The 13,424-nt window shown below is 36.4% G+C and overlaps 1 protein-coding gene across 23 annotated transcripts in view; it reads left to right on the top strand.

Annotated features, from left to right (window-relative positions):
- Nucleotides 1–7,944, top strand: part of LOC107841596 (MLO-like protein 1) — a 32,152-nt gene extending 24,208 nt beyond the window's left edge. For 11 of the 23 annotated variants that reach the window (XR_007052670.1, XR_007052663.1, XR_007052664.1 and 8 more), the window contains 2 exons: nt 5,596–5,684; nt 7,557–7,944. Coding sequence is in view for 2 of the 23 variants with exons in the window: in XM_047407832.1 (XP_047263788.1) it covers nt 7,557–7,742 (186 nt within the window). In the remaining 21 variants the exon portion in view is untranslated. Of the gene's footprint in view, nt 1–263; nt 5,521–5,595; nt 5,685–7,556 lie in introns of those variants that run through there. The other 12 variants (XR_007052667.1, XR_007052669.1, XR_001665415.2 and 9 more) reach the window with 3 other exon arrangements.
- Nucleotides 7,945–13,424: the final 5,480 nt, after the last annotated feature.

Raw genomic sequence — 13,424 nt, 5'->3', positions numbered from 1 at the left:
ATGCAAGAAACTCTCTTTTTTAACATTTCAAATACACAAGGTGGTCATGTCAAAGTTTTCAAGCACATGCAATTCTTTCTCTTTAAAACAAGGGTGTAGTTATATAAACAAACTCCCTCTCCTCATCTATAAATCATGTTCAAATACTATGATATTAAGAAAACCACTTTCAAACCATAAAACATGCATTTCAAATCATTCCTAACAAGATCATAAACTTAAATTCATCACAAGAGAAGGATTTCATAATTTGTGTTTTCAAACAATCTTCAATCTCAATTTTTCATACATATACATATACATATAAATAAATTTAAGGGGAAAAGACCTAAAGGCCAAAACAACAATGTCATTAAAACATTCATGATGCATAATTAAAACATGGATTCTAAAACCCTTTTGTAATTTCGTGCTTGATAATCTTTAAATCATATTCAAGTGTTTCAACAAGCCCATGTAGTTTTAGGATAAACCCCATGTACCTTAGGTTGTTTAGGAGGAAGGATGAATTTCGAATTTCACCTTAGTTCTTGAAACTATTAACTTGCAAGGATGAGCTGTTGATCTTAAAAGAAAAGGCTAGGGTTTTCAATTGATGTTGAGAGAGTAATTTTTCATGAAAACCAACCTAAAGTGCTGATAAAATGCTTTAATCTCATGTTTTGGGCGTATGGGGAGAAGGGAAAATGACTCAATTGCCCTCAAAACATGGATTTTAAAAATTGAATCAACTAGGCTTTGATGCGATAGGCAACGTGGCGTGTCGATGCCATCGATGGGATACCTGACGCGTTGCGCCCTAATCGCGCTAAGCCTTAGTACTTTTGCCTTGCAGTTCCTGGAAAAAATTAACCAATACGATAGGCGACGTGGTACGCCAAAATCACATTGGTCCACTATTTTGGGACACCAAACAAGGTCTAAGCACGGCCCCCAAAAAAATTTTAAACTTATTCGAGATATACTATCGACTTACCCCTTCGTGAATCAACTTTAAAAATTTACTATCGGAGGTTGGGAAGGTCGTAAAATGAATCCTCAAAGATTTGGAGCTCAAAATAAGACTAAGTCTTTTTGACATTTAGAAAAAAATTTCAAGTTTTCAACTCTATAAGCATGCTACTAGGAGATAAAACATGAAGGACTTTTGCAGGGTATTACACCTTCCCCCTATAAGTATAGTGTGCTACACACCCACAAAAGGGACTTTACTCAACACGACTCTATGGATACCCAATGATCCTGAACCATGCCTTAATACCACGTTTATAACGACCTGAACCAGGGCCTAGTCATGATGGGTATCTCAAGCCCACCAGGGACCAAAGACCACTCCTGTCATGACCCAAATAAAAGCCTGGCCATGATGGGTGTCTCAAGTCCAACAAGGACCGGAGACCACCCCTGCACCTAACCAAATAAAACACCATACCCCCAATGTCAAATAAATTCTGAACATATAACAAGATAGCATAAGATAAGTTCAAGGAATTTAAGACAATTCTATAACCAAAAACCAACCAACATCATCACCCAAGTCCACAGTCGTATCCACAAAGCCTTCAAACAAAACCAAATTAATAAACTATCGGGACATGCCCCTGACTCTGACAATGATTATGTTAATGATAAGGTAAACTCTTCAGTTCTAGTCTATGAAAGGAAACTGATGAAATAACCAAGTCTTCATGAGAATAAAAGCTCACCACTTCACCACTAACGACTGACGAACCAAGCCGATCCACCTAACACTATGAAAGAAAAGTAAAAGTATCTTTGGTGCCTGTATCACATTAGAATATAGCATCAGGAAATGGTTAGTGGGTTGGGAACTAGTAATAACTCAGGGGTAGGGGGTAAAATAATGCCATGAACCATATTTTTAAAACCATCCAAGCAATGCATATATATATATATATAAACATGTCATGTCGGGAAGGGAACAAGGCTTAGCATAAAGTAAAACTTTATCCTGGACTATGTATCTCAACTCTCAGAAACAGGCACCCACGGGCTATATGGGTTCAGCTCTTCCTGGTGAAAGGGCCCAGCACATATTATCCGCACGAATCGGAGATATCAAAGAAGATTATGGAATGCCCCAACCCTACGTCAATCCAAGATACAATCATATCAATACTGTGAACTATGCATATAGGTCATCACAAACAAACCTCATGTCAGAAAATATAATTTTCCACTACAAGTCATCCAAGATCCACAGCTTTACGGCTTCGATATATAACCCCCAGTAAGCCTAATTTGAAGCAAGTTTCACATAACTCATTTATTAATTAACGAACCAACCATTAAGGCACATATGGGCATCATCATACCCTTACTCTTGCAAGTTTATTTCTATGCCATAACAATCACATTAACCTGGGGGAATGCCTCGACCTCCTTTAGTTTATCAAATTAAGTAGAGGGGAATGCCTCGACCTAGTTTGCTCATTTAATCAAAACATAGCCAACAAGTCTTCAAAAGCCCATGTTCATTGTTTAACCCTTTATACAATGCAATTTCATAGGTAGGTACGTTAAACCAAGTGACAATCTCATAATTCAAAACCATTTATGCAAGTGGGTTGAGGGAACATTATTATTCAGAACCAAATTCCAGTTTCAAAACACCAATTTGGGGGGAAACATGACCCCTGAGTTTATTCACCATTTCTATGCACCCTAAAAGTTCAAAACAATTAATAAAGCATAATCAATGCATAATAAATCATGAAAAACCAGTTTAAGAATCAACCAAGTCAAAACCCTCAACCACATCAAAATCCATATTCAAAATTCATATAATTAACCCATGTAAAATGCATGTTTTTTATAAAGTAGTAATTGAGGAAGAGTAACATGCCAAAAATACCAAAGTTTATGAAGAGAAATTAACCCTTGAGAGCTTTAATTGATGAACTTCTTGGAAACCCTAAGTATCTTGCTTGAGAGAATTTAGAGAGAAGAGAGTGCTTTTGATTGTGTTATAGATGAGAAATAACCCCTTAAAGTGTTTTATGATCGTGGGGTCTAAGTAAGGAAAAAGGGGAACTCACCAAAATTGAAAATTAGTCGTCAGTGACCACGGGTCACTATACAACTCGTAGAGACTCGTTACGACTTATCACCATGAGTCGTTGTCAAGAAAGTGTCATTAGGCTCACATATTGTTGACCCTACGACTTATATTGTACGACTCGTTAGGGGACCTTATGACTCGTAGGGTCCTAGTCGTCACTAAGACAGGAACCCTTAGAACCTACACTAGTTTGACTACGGTTGAGACATTATTACTCGTAATGAGTCCATACAACTCATTCGAAGCCACTCGTATTCAGAACAGAAAACTTAGCCACACACATAGGTCAAGCTATGATTGGATCTTACGACTCGTCAAGACTCCCTACTACTCATAAGGTGAGCCATAGTCAGGATTGTGAGGATAAAATTTTTAAAACTTTCAAGGATAAAAATTTTAGGGTGTTACAACCCCCTTACCCTAACCTCAAGAGCACAATAATGATAAAAATAAAGCGGAAGCCAATCAAACCAATGATAATAGTAATAGGAATAGATCAATCAAATGACGGTTCAAAGAAATTCAAATAATAATCCACCCACACTTATCCATGAAAGCCTCTAAAACCAGAATAACATCTAAGTCGAGACATGCCCCCGACTATAACCAAAAAGAATCCAAAATTACTATGAAAATAAAGCAAGAATAATGAAATGACAAGGTCTTCCAAAGTATAGAGGCTCACCACTTCACAACAACTCAACAGACGTTCTCAACCACCTAACGCTGCACATGAGCAATAGAAAACCCTTCGGACCCTGCATCATGAAAAAATGTAGCTTTCAGGGATAGTCAGTGGGATAGGCACTGGCATGTAACTTAGGGAATAAGGATAAAGTAATACAATTACTAAAATCCAGTCATAAACCATATGCACAACATTCATATATATATATATATATGTAGGATGACGAGATGGGGACAGGGGTCATGAACATGAGAGTTTAATAATTTAGCCGGAACTATGTAGCCCGTTCCGTCCTTAAGGCACCCATGGGCTATATGGGTTTAGCACCCCCTGTTGAAATGGCCCTAGTGTGTGTTAGCCGTACGAATTGAGAAAAAATTGAGGGAACGCTAAATCCTCTAAGGCAACAGTCATCCTAATATATATATATATATATATATATATATCGAGTGTTGACCAAGAACACGGTCATATAGACCCCCCAACACCGACAAACATGGTTTTCAGTACCCGTCGCCCTGGAACTTACACCTAGTGAGCTGCATAATTCTTTGAAGCCCAAATTAAAATAATTTGCACATAAACTAACCATTAATCTAGGAGTTATTCATTAAGGCATTTACCACTTGGTATCGTCATACCAATATGCTTACAAGCTTATTTAACGATGCCAAACCAATTCACATAACTAAATTGGACTCTCAAGTTCCTTTGAAAATCAAAAATCAAGGCCACCAAGGCCATCCAAAACCATATTCATATCCATTTATCCTTTAATGCAATGCAATGGGTTCAAAACAAGTTAAACCATGCAATCCCTATTTAAAACTAAGATTATAAAGTGAGTTATGGTTAATGCCAATTTCAAGTAAAAATTCATCCAATTTTGGGAAACCTGTGTCCCTGATTCTAACTGTTTAAACAATGCACTAATTCGGTCCCAAAAACATCAATTTAAAGCATGGATAATCAATTTAAAACATGAGACAAGTAATTCAATCAGTAGAAACTTAAATCCCTCAGCCCAATTTCAAATCCCACAATTTAAATCACATGAAAATCCGTTCAATTAATGCCATAATTTTAAATTCAAGTTTAAGGAATAGAAACATGCCTAAAATACACAAGGAATTGAAAACAACTCAGAGTTCAGAGATTGAATGGTGAATCCCTTGTGAAACCTTTAGAGTTTCTTGGTTTAAGTGTTAAAGAAGAAGAGAATGGTATTTGATCCTTAAAACTGATGGGAAAGGGGTGTATTTTACGTTTAAGGGTCGTACAAGGGGTAAAAATACCAACAGCCCCTCACCCCAAGTGGAAAAAACAAAAACTGAATGAATTTAAAACAGCAGCTGGCACGCCAATATCGCGGAGGTTAGCCTCCATGCCACGCTAATATTGTGGAGGTTAATCTCCGTGACACGGCCTTATCATGGAAGCTTACTGCCTCGGGGTCCCAAAATGACCCCGAACTCCTTTCAAAAAGTTCAAAACTTTTTCAAATTACCCTTTTAATATCCCTAAACATAGTTCAAGTCAAAAGTCAATATTACGCATGTGGAAGGGTGAAAAATAAAATGATCAAAATTTTTAAGGGGTCTTACATTATTGAGCATACCAATTATGACTGTAGCCTTAGAATCTGCCTTTAGCATTGGAGGTCCCATTATTAGAAAATTTTAAAGTTTAATTTTACCTACAAATGCCGAAGCAAGGTTGTGTGCTAGAGATTGTCTTTGCGAACACGAAGGTAAGTTATCATTTGCATATTGTGCTTTCATTTTGTCATGTTATAATAGCATTATTTCATAGTTTAATATCTTAGTCTCAGACTATGATGGATCGGACAACGATGAGGATAAAATTGTGGTAGATCTCCAACAATATCTTGCTAGACTTGGCTCGCATTAATAGGTAAAGTTTGATTTTTTAGTGATTTTTTATATTTCTTTTCTTGTTTTTCTTTCTCATTGTGACTTCTACCTTTGTCATCTTCCTGGTTGTTATTGTTGGTTCTGTTAACTTCTACTAGATAGATACTCATTTTTTTGGTTTCTTTGCCGAGGTTGTTGGACTTTGTTAGGTTGCTCAGTTGTCTGCTCTTGTTGTATAATATGTTGAGCTTCCTCGTAGCTTTGATCAGCTTCGTGCTCTTTAGCTTTGCCTTTTTCTTTCTCAATTTGTTGATTGCCCTTATTATTAGTGGCATTTCCAGGCAATTTCTAAACTGATTTGTTCAGTAAAGATTGGATATCAGATACCAACCTGTGTTTTTAGTGTTGGTTATCTTACTTTAGGGAAGAAGTGATGCTGGGTGATTTTAGTTAGAAGAAGAGGTGGGACAATTCTTAGAATTTAGATACTAAAAGGAAAAGGAAAATTTAAAAATTTGAGAAGATGTTATGATTTAGTTATTTTGTTCTGAGTCATCTATCGAGCTCCTGTTGCCATATCAACTAAATAAGTTTGATCATTCTTGATTAGTTCAGTTTATAACTGCTCATGTTATTTATTGTCTTAATGGTAGTGAAGTTTATTAAGTGGTGCAATTTTCTGTAATTTAATTGATTCTCAACGTTGTTAATACATATACGTATGCAAAGTAATTCTTAAACTATATACTTCGTATAATAACTTCTCATGATGAAGGGTGTTTAGTTTACTATCCTTCACTATCTGTGGCTATGCCATTACCTAGAGGATGGACTTACAAATGTAAGGTACAATAGACCGACCCCCCCCCCCCCCCCCCCCCTTTAGTCTGTAAGCAAGCTCAATTTCCTGTATGTTTATGAATCGATGTTAAAATGGTAAAATATCCAGACAACAAATATGTTGATAGATTACAAGTTTGAGAGTCCATCTGTGGCTGGAAGCATAATTATGCCAATGTTGTTCTAGAATATTAGATTAAACAGATATTGGTTGAAGAAAATGTTTTCTATTTTAATGACCAAGAAATCCATCCGGTTGCAACCTTTAAGACCAACCCCGCAACCTTCGAAACTCAGGAATAATGAGCCCACCCCTCTACCTCTCTCCACTTAAATATGTTTAATTCGCATTGTGCGGGGATTGAACTTCTAGGTAACAAGTCTCTCAACTTTTTCCACTTGAACTAAGCCTCGAGGCTAATTAAAAACCAACTTGGAGACATGCTATTTTTCTGAAGAAGAGAACAAATTTCTCCCATGCTCTAGTGAGCATTAACATAGTGAAATGCTATTTGCTTTATCAGTATAGTAGTATTGAATTCACTCTTAATTTCCTTTGGATCAGTTTCAGTTTTAAAAGGCAACATCTAAAACTACTAAATATCCTGAAATACCTAACATGGAAAGTATGCAGATGTCTGCCTGAGAAATCTAACCAAAAACCAAATCTCTAGGTATTAAAAGGCTCCCATCTGTTGCATACTTTATTCCAAAAAGCACCAGATCTTTTCATAGGTGTGCTTTTGACAAGATAGGCATCCAAAGGAATTTGAGTTCTTTTCGCATCTCTCTGAAATATAATGGAGGCATGCTTAATGTTGTTTTTTAACAGCTACAAATAGAATAGACAACATGTGTTGCTGAGTTGCTCTATATATTCTACTGTATATTCTTGTTTGGAAGAAAAGGAGCAAAATATCTGTTCTATTCCAGGCTTCGAAATTGAATATATTATTTGTATTTCCCAAGGAAAGATTCAGTATAATACGTAGAAGAAAATCAACTTAGTTTTGCAGCAGGAAGCTAACTTGATTTCTGTGTCATTTAATTCTTCTTTACGTGTTTTATTCAGTTTCTGCTTATTGTGGAAACAAAGTTGGAGCATGTGATTATACAGTTAGCTCATGAGATTGCTGAGAAACACGTAGCAGTTGAAGGTGAATTGATTGTAACACCATCTGATATGCTAGCAGGAAGGCATCTAAGCATACAAATAGATGATCTTGTGCTATCTATATGCCAATTCAAAGCGTTCTAATTTTGTTTAGAAGTACTGCCATAATTCAAGTAGATGATGAATATGATTTCATTAGAACAATCCAAGCAAGATGGAGTTGGCTATACGGATCCTCGTTGTGCATGTTGCTTTATCTATGTTCTGTATTCTATATTGTGGAAATTCACCTGAGATTGGTTTCTAAAGATAAGTAATATATTGTTGTGTCTTTCCCTTTGTGTAATCTTCACCTCACTATTCTATGGTTCGGCTAGCTGCCACTCAGCTCCTTAAGGTTTGAGACGTGGAAATTCGCTGCTGCTTTTGTCAAAGGATAATTGAGTAAATTGAAGGAAAGGTGTCATTTAAGTCTTGAATAAAGGATTGGCGACATTGACCAATTTAAAGGGTAAAACATAATTAAGAAACTTGATTGGGTTAATTGTGGACTTGATTAATATTTTTATAACTTTTTAATCTTTTCAAAAATACAAATCAACCCACATCCACAAAACTTCCCTCTCTCTGCAAATCAATCTCTCTTCTTTCTTTCTCTCGATAGTTTCTCTCTCTAACTTCTCCCAACCAACTACTTTCCGAATTTCTCTCTTCAATTTTGTGCAACTGCAACCTCTGGCGACAAATAGTTTTGAGTTCTTACCCGTTCCTTTTTGACTTTCAATCGTCAGTCGGCGTGACAACATTCTCCGGCGACAACAACTTCGAGTTTTTCATCATTTCTTTTCGATTTTCACAGGTAAAAAATTAGGGTTTAAAATAGTTATGACGAAAATGAGGAACTTGATTTGTTGGGTGTTTGTTATTTTTTTTATGGGTTTTGTTATTTTTTTTATGTTTGTTATTTTTTAGTTGAATTTCTCATCTGGATGTATTTGTTACTGTTGTTTTATCAACAATAGATAAAACATGTAACGTGAATCCAACAGATGAGTAATATGTTGCAACATATATGACTAATCTGTTGCAACAGATGAGTAATCTGTTGCAGCATATATGACTAATCTGTTGCAATAGATGGGTCATTTGTTGCAATATATATGACTAATTTATTGCAACAGATTAGTAATCTGTTGCAACATATATGACTAATCTGTTACAATAGATGAGTTATATGTTGCAACTACATGTAGGTAATTTATTGCAATAGATTACTCATTTATTGGATTCGTATTATAGTGTTGTAACATTGATAACGGAACGACCACGAAACACAAAAACAGCCAACAACACAAAGAAAGCCGAGAACAAGATGGAAATTCACCCTCGGCAACAACACATAAAACCGTGAACAAGAAAAAACACAACTATTGCAAAAAAATAAAGGATAGGCAAGATGACATAAAGGCTTATGAAGAACAAGAACCCAAACGTGTATCAAACATAGACTCTTAAAATCCGCAGGTACAAAAACTAATCTTCTTACGGTGACCGCTAAGGGAATCAACTTCACCTCATAACCACCGTTTCCAAGCCCTAAACTAAGTACTATATTCTCAAAGAGAGGAACTTTCAATGTCTTAAATACTCATCATCAAAAAACTAAGGAGCATTGACCTAATAAAAGACTATTTATAGGCTAGATTATTACATAGAAAAATAGCCAAAATACCCTTAATGAAAGGGGCAGCCATGGAGTGTTTTTCCAACAAGTGTAATCCCCAAAATATCCTTAATGAAGGGCGTTTCTTCAATTCTCCAAAACCATGGGGTCATGTTTCAGCACTTGCGGTCTCGGGTTGGCATCAAAGGTAAGCCCCCATGCAATCTTCCACACACGAGTTTGCTTTATGTCATTCTCAAAACGGGTCCTCTACGTATGTTCTTGTGTCCTCGAGGTGACCAAGTTTTGAGTCTTTATGCGTTGGCCTAAAGCATATATGCCCATTTGGCTCGTATCATCCTCACCTTCTTGAAAAGGATTCGATCTCGAATCCATACCTTGTAAAACTAAAGAAAGGACAAACAAGCACAACTTCCTCATGGCATGAGGGTTAGGGTTAATGCAACAAATAACATCATCGTGCCAAGGTGGTACATACTTGAGATATAACCACGAATCCTTTGTCTTCGTCATGAAAAGTTTAGTAACAATGTTACAAAGGCAATGGCTATGACAGGTATTAAGAGATAAAGAAACTACAAAGGACTTAATGGTATCACTAAGTCCAAAAGGTAAGGCTACCTTTGTCTTAGGAACCATAAGGCACAATTGTTTCATTACCTCTTCAAGTGGCCTCATCAAATATGGTGCCACTATTGGTCTCAAAGTCCACCAATCACACATAGCATTGTCATTCAAATAAGTGGACCAACCAACAAGACCCCTACCTCTAGTTAATGCAAACCCAAAACTAGCATGGATGTCATCATAGGCAAAGAGGTAGTATAGGAAAGAATCAAGTGTAAAGACATGCACGGGTAAAGACAAAGCATTTAAGCACATACACGCTCTTTCCTTCAAGAAAATGGAAAACTTGGCATCTATAAGTTGGGATTCATGTAATTTAAGCACAAGTGTGTCAATCAAGGATGCACATTTAGAGACATTACCCCAAGGAGTTAATGACACCTTTGCCCTCGGGTTGTCAAGAAGGACTACACATTCCTTACCCTTAAGAGTAATCTCATCTTTTGAAAAGAGATTTTCATCTTTAGGAGGAATGTTGTCACACCATAGTGAGTTAGTGTATAGGCTATAGCCTTCAAGACAAGCTATACTATCATTAGCCTTCAAGACAAGCTATACCATCATTCTCACCACTAGGTTCATTAGGAGTGATTATATCATCTTCAAACAAGACATTATACTTAAAGAGAGCATCATCTATCCCGCGAGCAAATTTGGAACAAGCAAACTCTCTCTCTAAAAGTGCATTATCAAGTTTCAAAGATGTTTCAAGCACATGATTTTCCCTATGAGCCAAGCACACATTAGACTCTTTACCACAAGACATGCTCACGGATTCACTCCTATTCTTTTGAATAACATTTTCAAATTCGTCACACACTTGAAATTCATTAATAACATCACACATAACCTCAAGTAGTGGACAATTTTCACACATAAGTTGATCAATACAAGCTTCACAAGATGATATACTTTCACTCAACACAATAGCTTTAATAGTAGGTGGACACAAATCGATCTTACAAGAAGAGTCGATTTGGTCATCAATAGGATCAACTAGTGTATTCATACTCACAACATGTACATCATCAACAAGTGTCAAAGAATTAATGGACTCACAAATAGGTAAGCTACTACTCACACTCAATGGGCTACTAGCCATACAATCATCATTCATATGCACAAAGGTGTAAGAGTTAGCTACTTTACCTTAAAGTTCTTGAGTAGATTCTTCTTTGTCGTGGTGTGAAGGTTCCCCACATGCTTCGGCAGCAACTTCTCTTTGGCCTTGTGCTCCTTCATTTTCCATGTTGGTACCTACACAAATGTCCTTAAAAATAGAAGGACAAACATAGTTTTCACGGTTTGGTGGCAATCCCCTCACTTCACCCCACACAACCTCTTCTTTTTTTACTCTCAGATTACCACTTTGCACACCCCCTTACTCCTCTTAATCTTTTGTTTCTCATTTTCATGCGGATTAGAGTAAGTGAGCACTTCTCTTTGATACTTGGTCAGAATAGACAGCATGAGATGATTTCCCCATCGGTGTCTTACAACATTAGGCCAATTTTGCATATTTGGAACTTTATGTTGTGCAAATCAATCGGCACCTAAGCTTACATGACCGTATGTCAAGGTAAAAATATCGCACCACACCTCCTCATGATATTTAAATTGGGAGAAGACAACCTTCACCCTCTCGGTAATCTTAAACTCGTCCAAGAAATATGGAACAAGTAAAGGTTCTCGAAATAACCCTAAATAGTCAACCATGGATAGAAAGATGTAGTTTCTATAGCACCTATCATCTAGCACAATGAGGCAGTCAGGTATCCCACAAATGATCACCTTTTCAGAGTAAACATTCCTTCTTGGATCAATATTGTAAGGCATATGGGTAACCTTCGGTTTTGGAGATGCATACCCTCTTCTTCTCGCGAGACAACCTCCACTATAGCCAGTATAACCATTCACACCATGTCGACCTTGATAAGAAGTACTACAAGGTGAAGAATATGAATTTTCACACACCACATGTGCACTCTCACCATAGCTCTCATAAGCTTTGCAAATGAAAGGATTATATCTTACACCAATTCTAGTTTCGGCTTAGAAAGTGTAAGACCCCCATACATCCCAACTTCATCATAAGGACCATCAAAAGGCTCTTTATCATCTACATGTTCACCATAAGCACTACGAACTTCATCTCATTTTCCCCCTTAAACCCATAACCCTCAAATCTGTCTATGCCTTGATAATGGCTATTTTCATAACCCTAATAATCTCCAACAACTTTGTATCCATAAAATCTCTCACTACAATCATAGTTTCCCATGTCATAGTCACAATAATCCGCGGCTATCAAAGACATATTCCCCTTATACCTCCTTGTACCTACAAAATGAACAAACAAGACAAGTAGTAAAAGCTCCTCACTAGCACTCGTACGCACTCACCTTTGTGATCCTTATAATTAGAGCGAGAAATATTGAAAGTTGTTTATACTGCGGTAGTCCATAAGATGTCAATCCTACTTAGCGACCGGAATAGATTCTTGTTTGATCAACTCAAGACACAAAACAAAAAATTCTACTTACGAACTTGAAACAAAAAGTTACGACAAATTAAAAATGAGAAAATCACACAAATAACAAAGACACGAAGAAAACGGATTCAAAAATAATTCATAATCTAGTAGGTGATTACTAGTTGCTAATTAGTACTAGAATCAAGAAATGAAACTAACGAAACAAAGAAAAGAAACTTTAAAATATGAAATTTGAGCTTCAAGGTTTTTGGAATGTTGATGACGTGGCAATTTTGGTGACATGGCAGTTTGCAGTTTGGATTGGTCAAATTTTAATTTGGAAGAGTGAAAAATCAGCTAAGGAGGAAAAACACAAGACTTGGACCCTTTTTCAAAATTCAAGAGACTTTGACTTTCCTTGCACCTTTTTGGCAAGACACCTTTTTGAAAACCTTTGTCTCCTTTCCTCTTTTGTTTGTCTTGGTATGTACCCTTAATCCCTTTTAGTAATGAGTCTTTTTGAAAGTCCTATTGTCCCATTTCTTCTTTTGTATGCTCTTTGGGATATGTTTCAAAACTAACAAAAGACTACCCTCTTTTCTCCACTCTTTAAGATCAAACCACACCTATTGAATGTTCTTGTTCAACAATAAATGATGAACATGAAGAACAAAAAGAACATTTAAATGATTAAAACTAAACCAAATGAACTCCAAATTGAATGATTTTGGATTCCTTTTGCTCACGTTAAACTCCACAACACAACCATACAGTTTTCAAGCCACAATATCAACAAAAATCCTTCCAATTTCAAGCTTCATCTTACTAGTTTCTTCAACCTTCAACTCAACAATGGTGAACAACTCAAAACCACCCGGATTAAACTCAAATCCAAGATTTAGACTCACTTAGTGTTAGGAAACAAGAACCTAACACTAGAAACAAACAAAACACACTAAAATCTCCTAAATCTAAGTCTCAAATAACAGCCCAAACACAAAAACGGGACAGATTTCTTTTTTTGAGATTTTCGATTTTTCAA

The sequence above is a fragment of the Capsicum annuum genome, chromosome 1 (genome assembly GCF_002878395.1).
Source record: "Capsicum annuum cultivar UCD-10X-F1 chromosome 1, UCD10Xv1.1, whole genome shotgun sequence".
Taxonomy (NCBI): Eukaryota; Viridiplantae; Streptophyta; class Magnoliopsida; order Solanales; family Solanaceae; genus Capsicum; species Capsicum annuum.
This window is presented reverse-complemented; position numbering and strand designations above follow the sequence as displayed.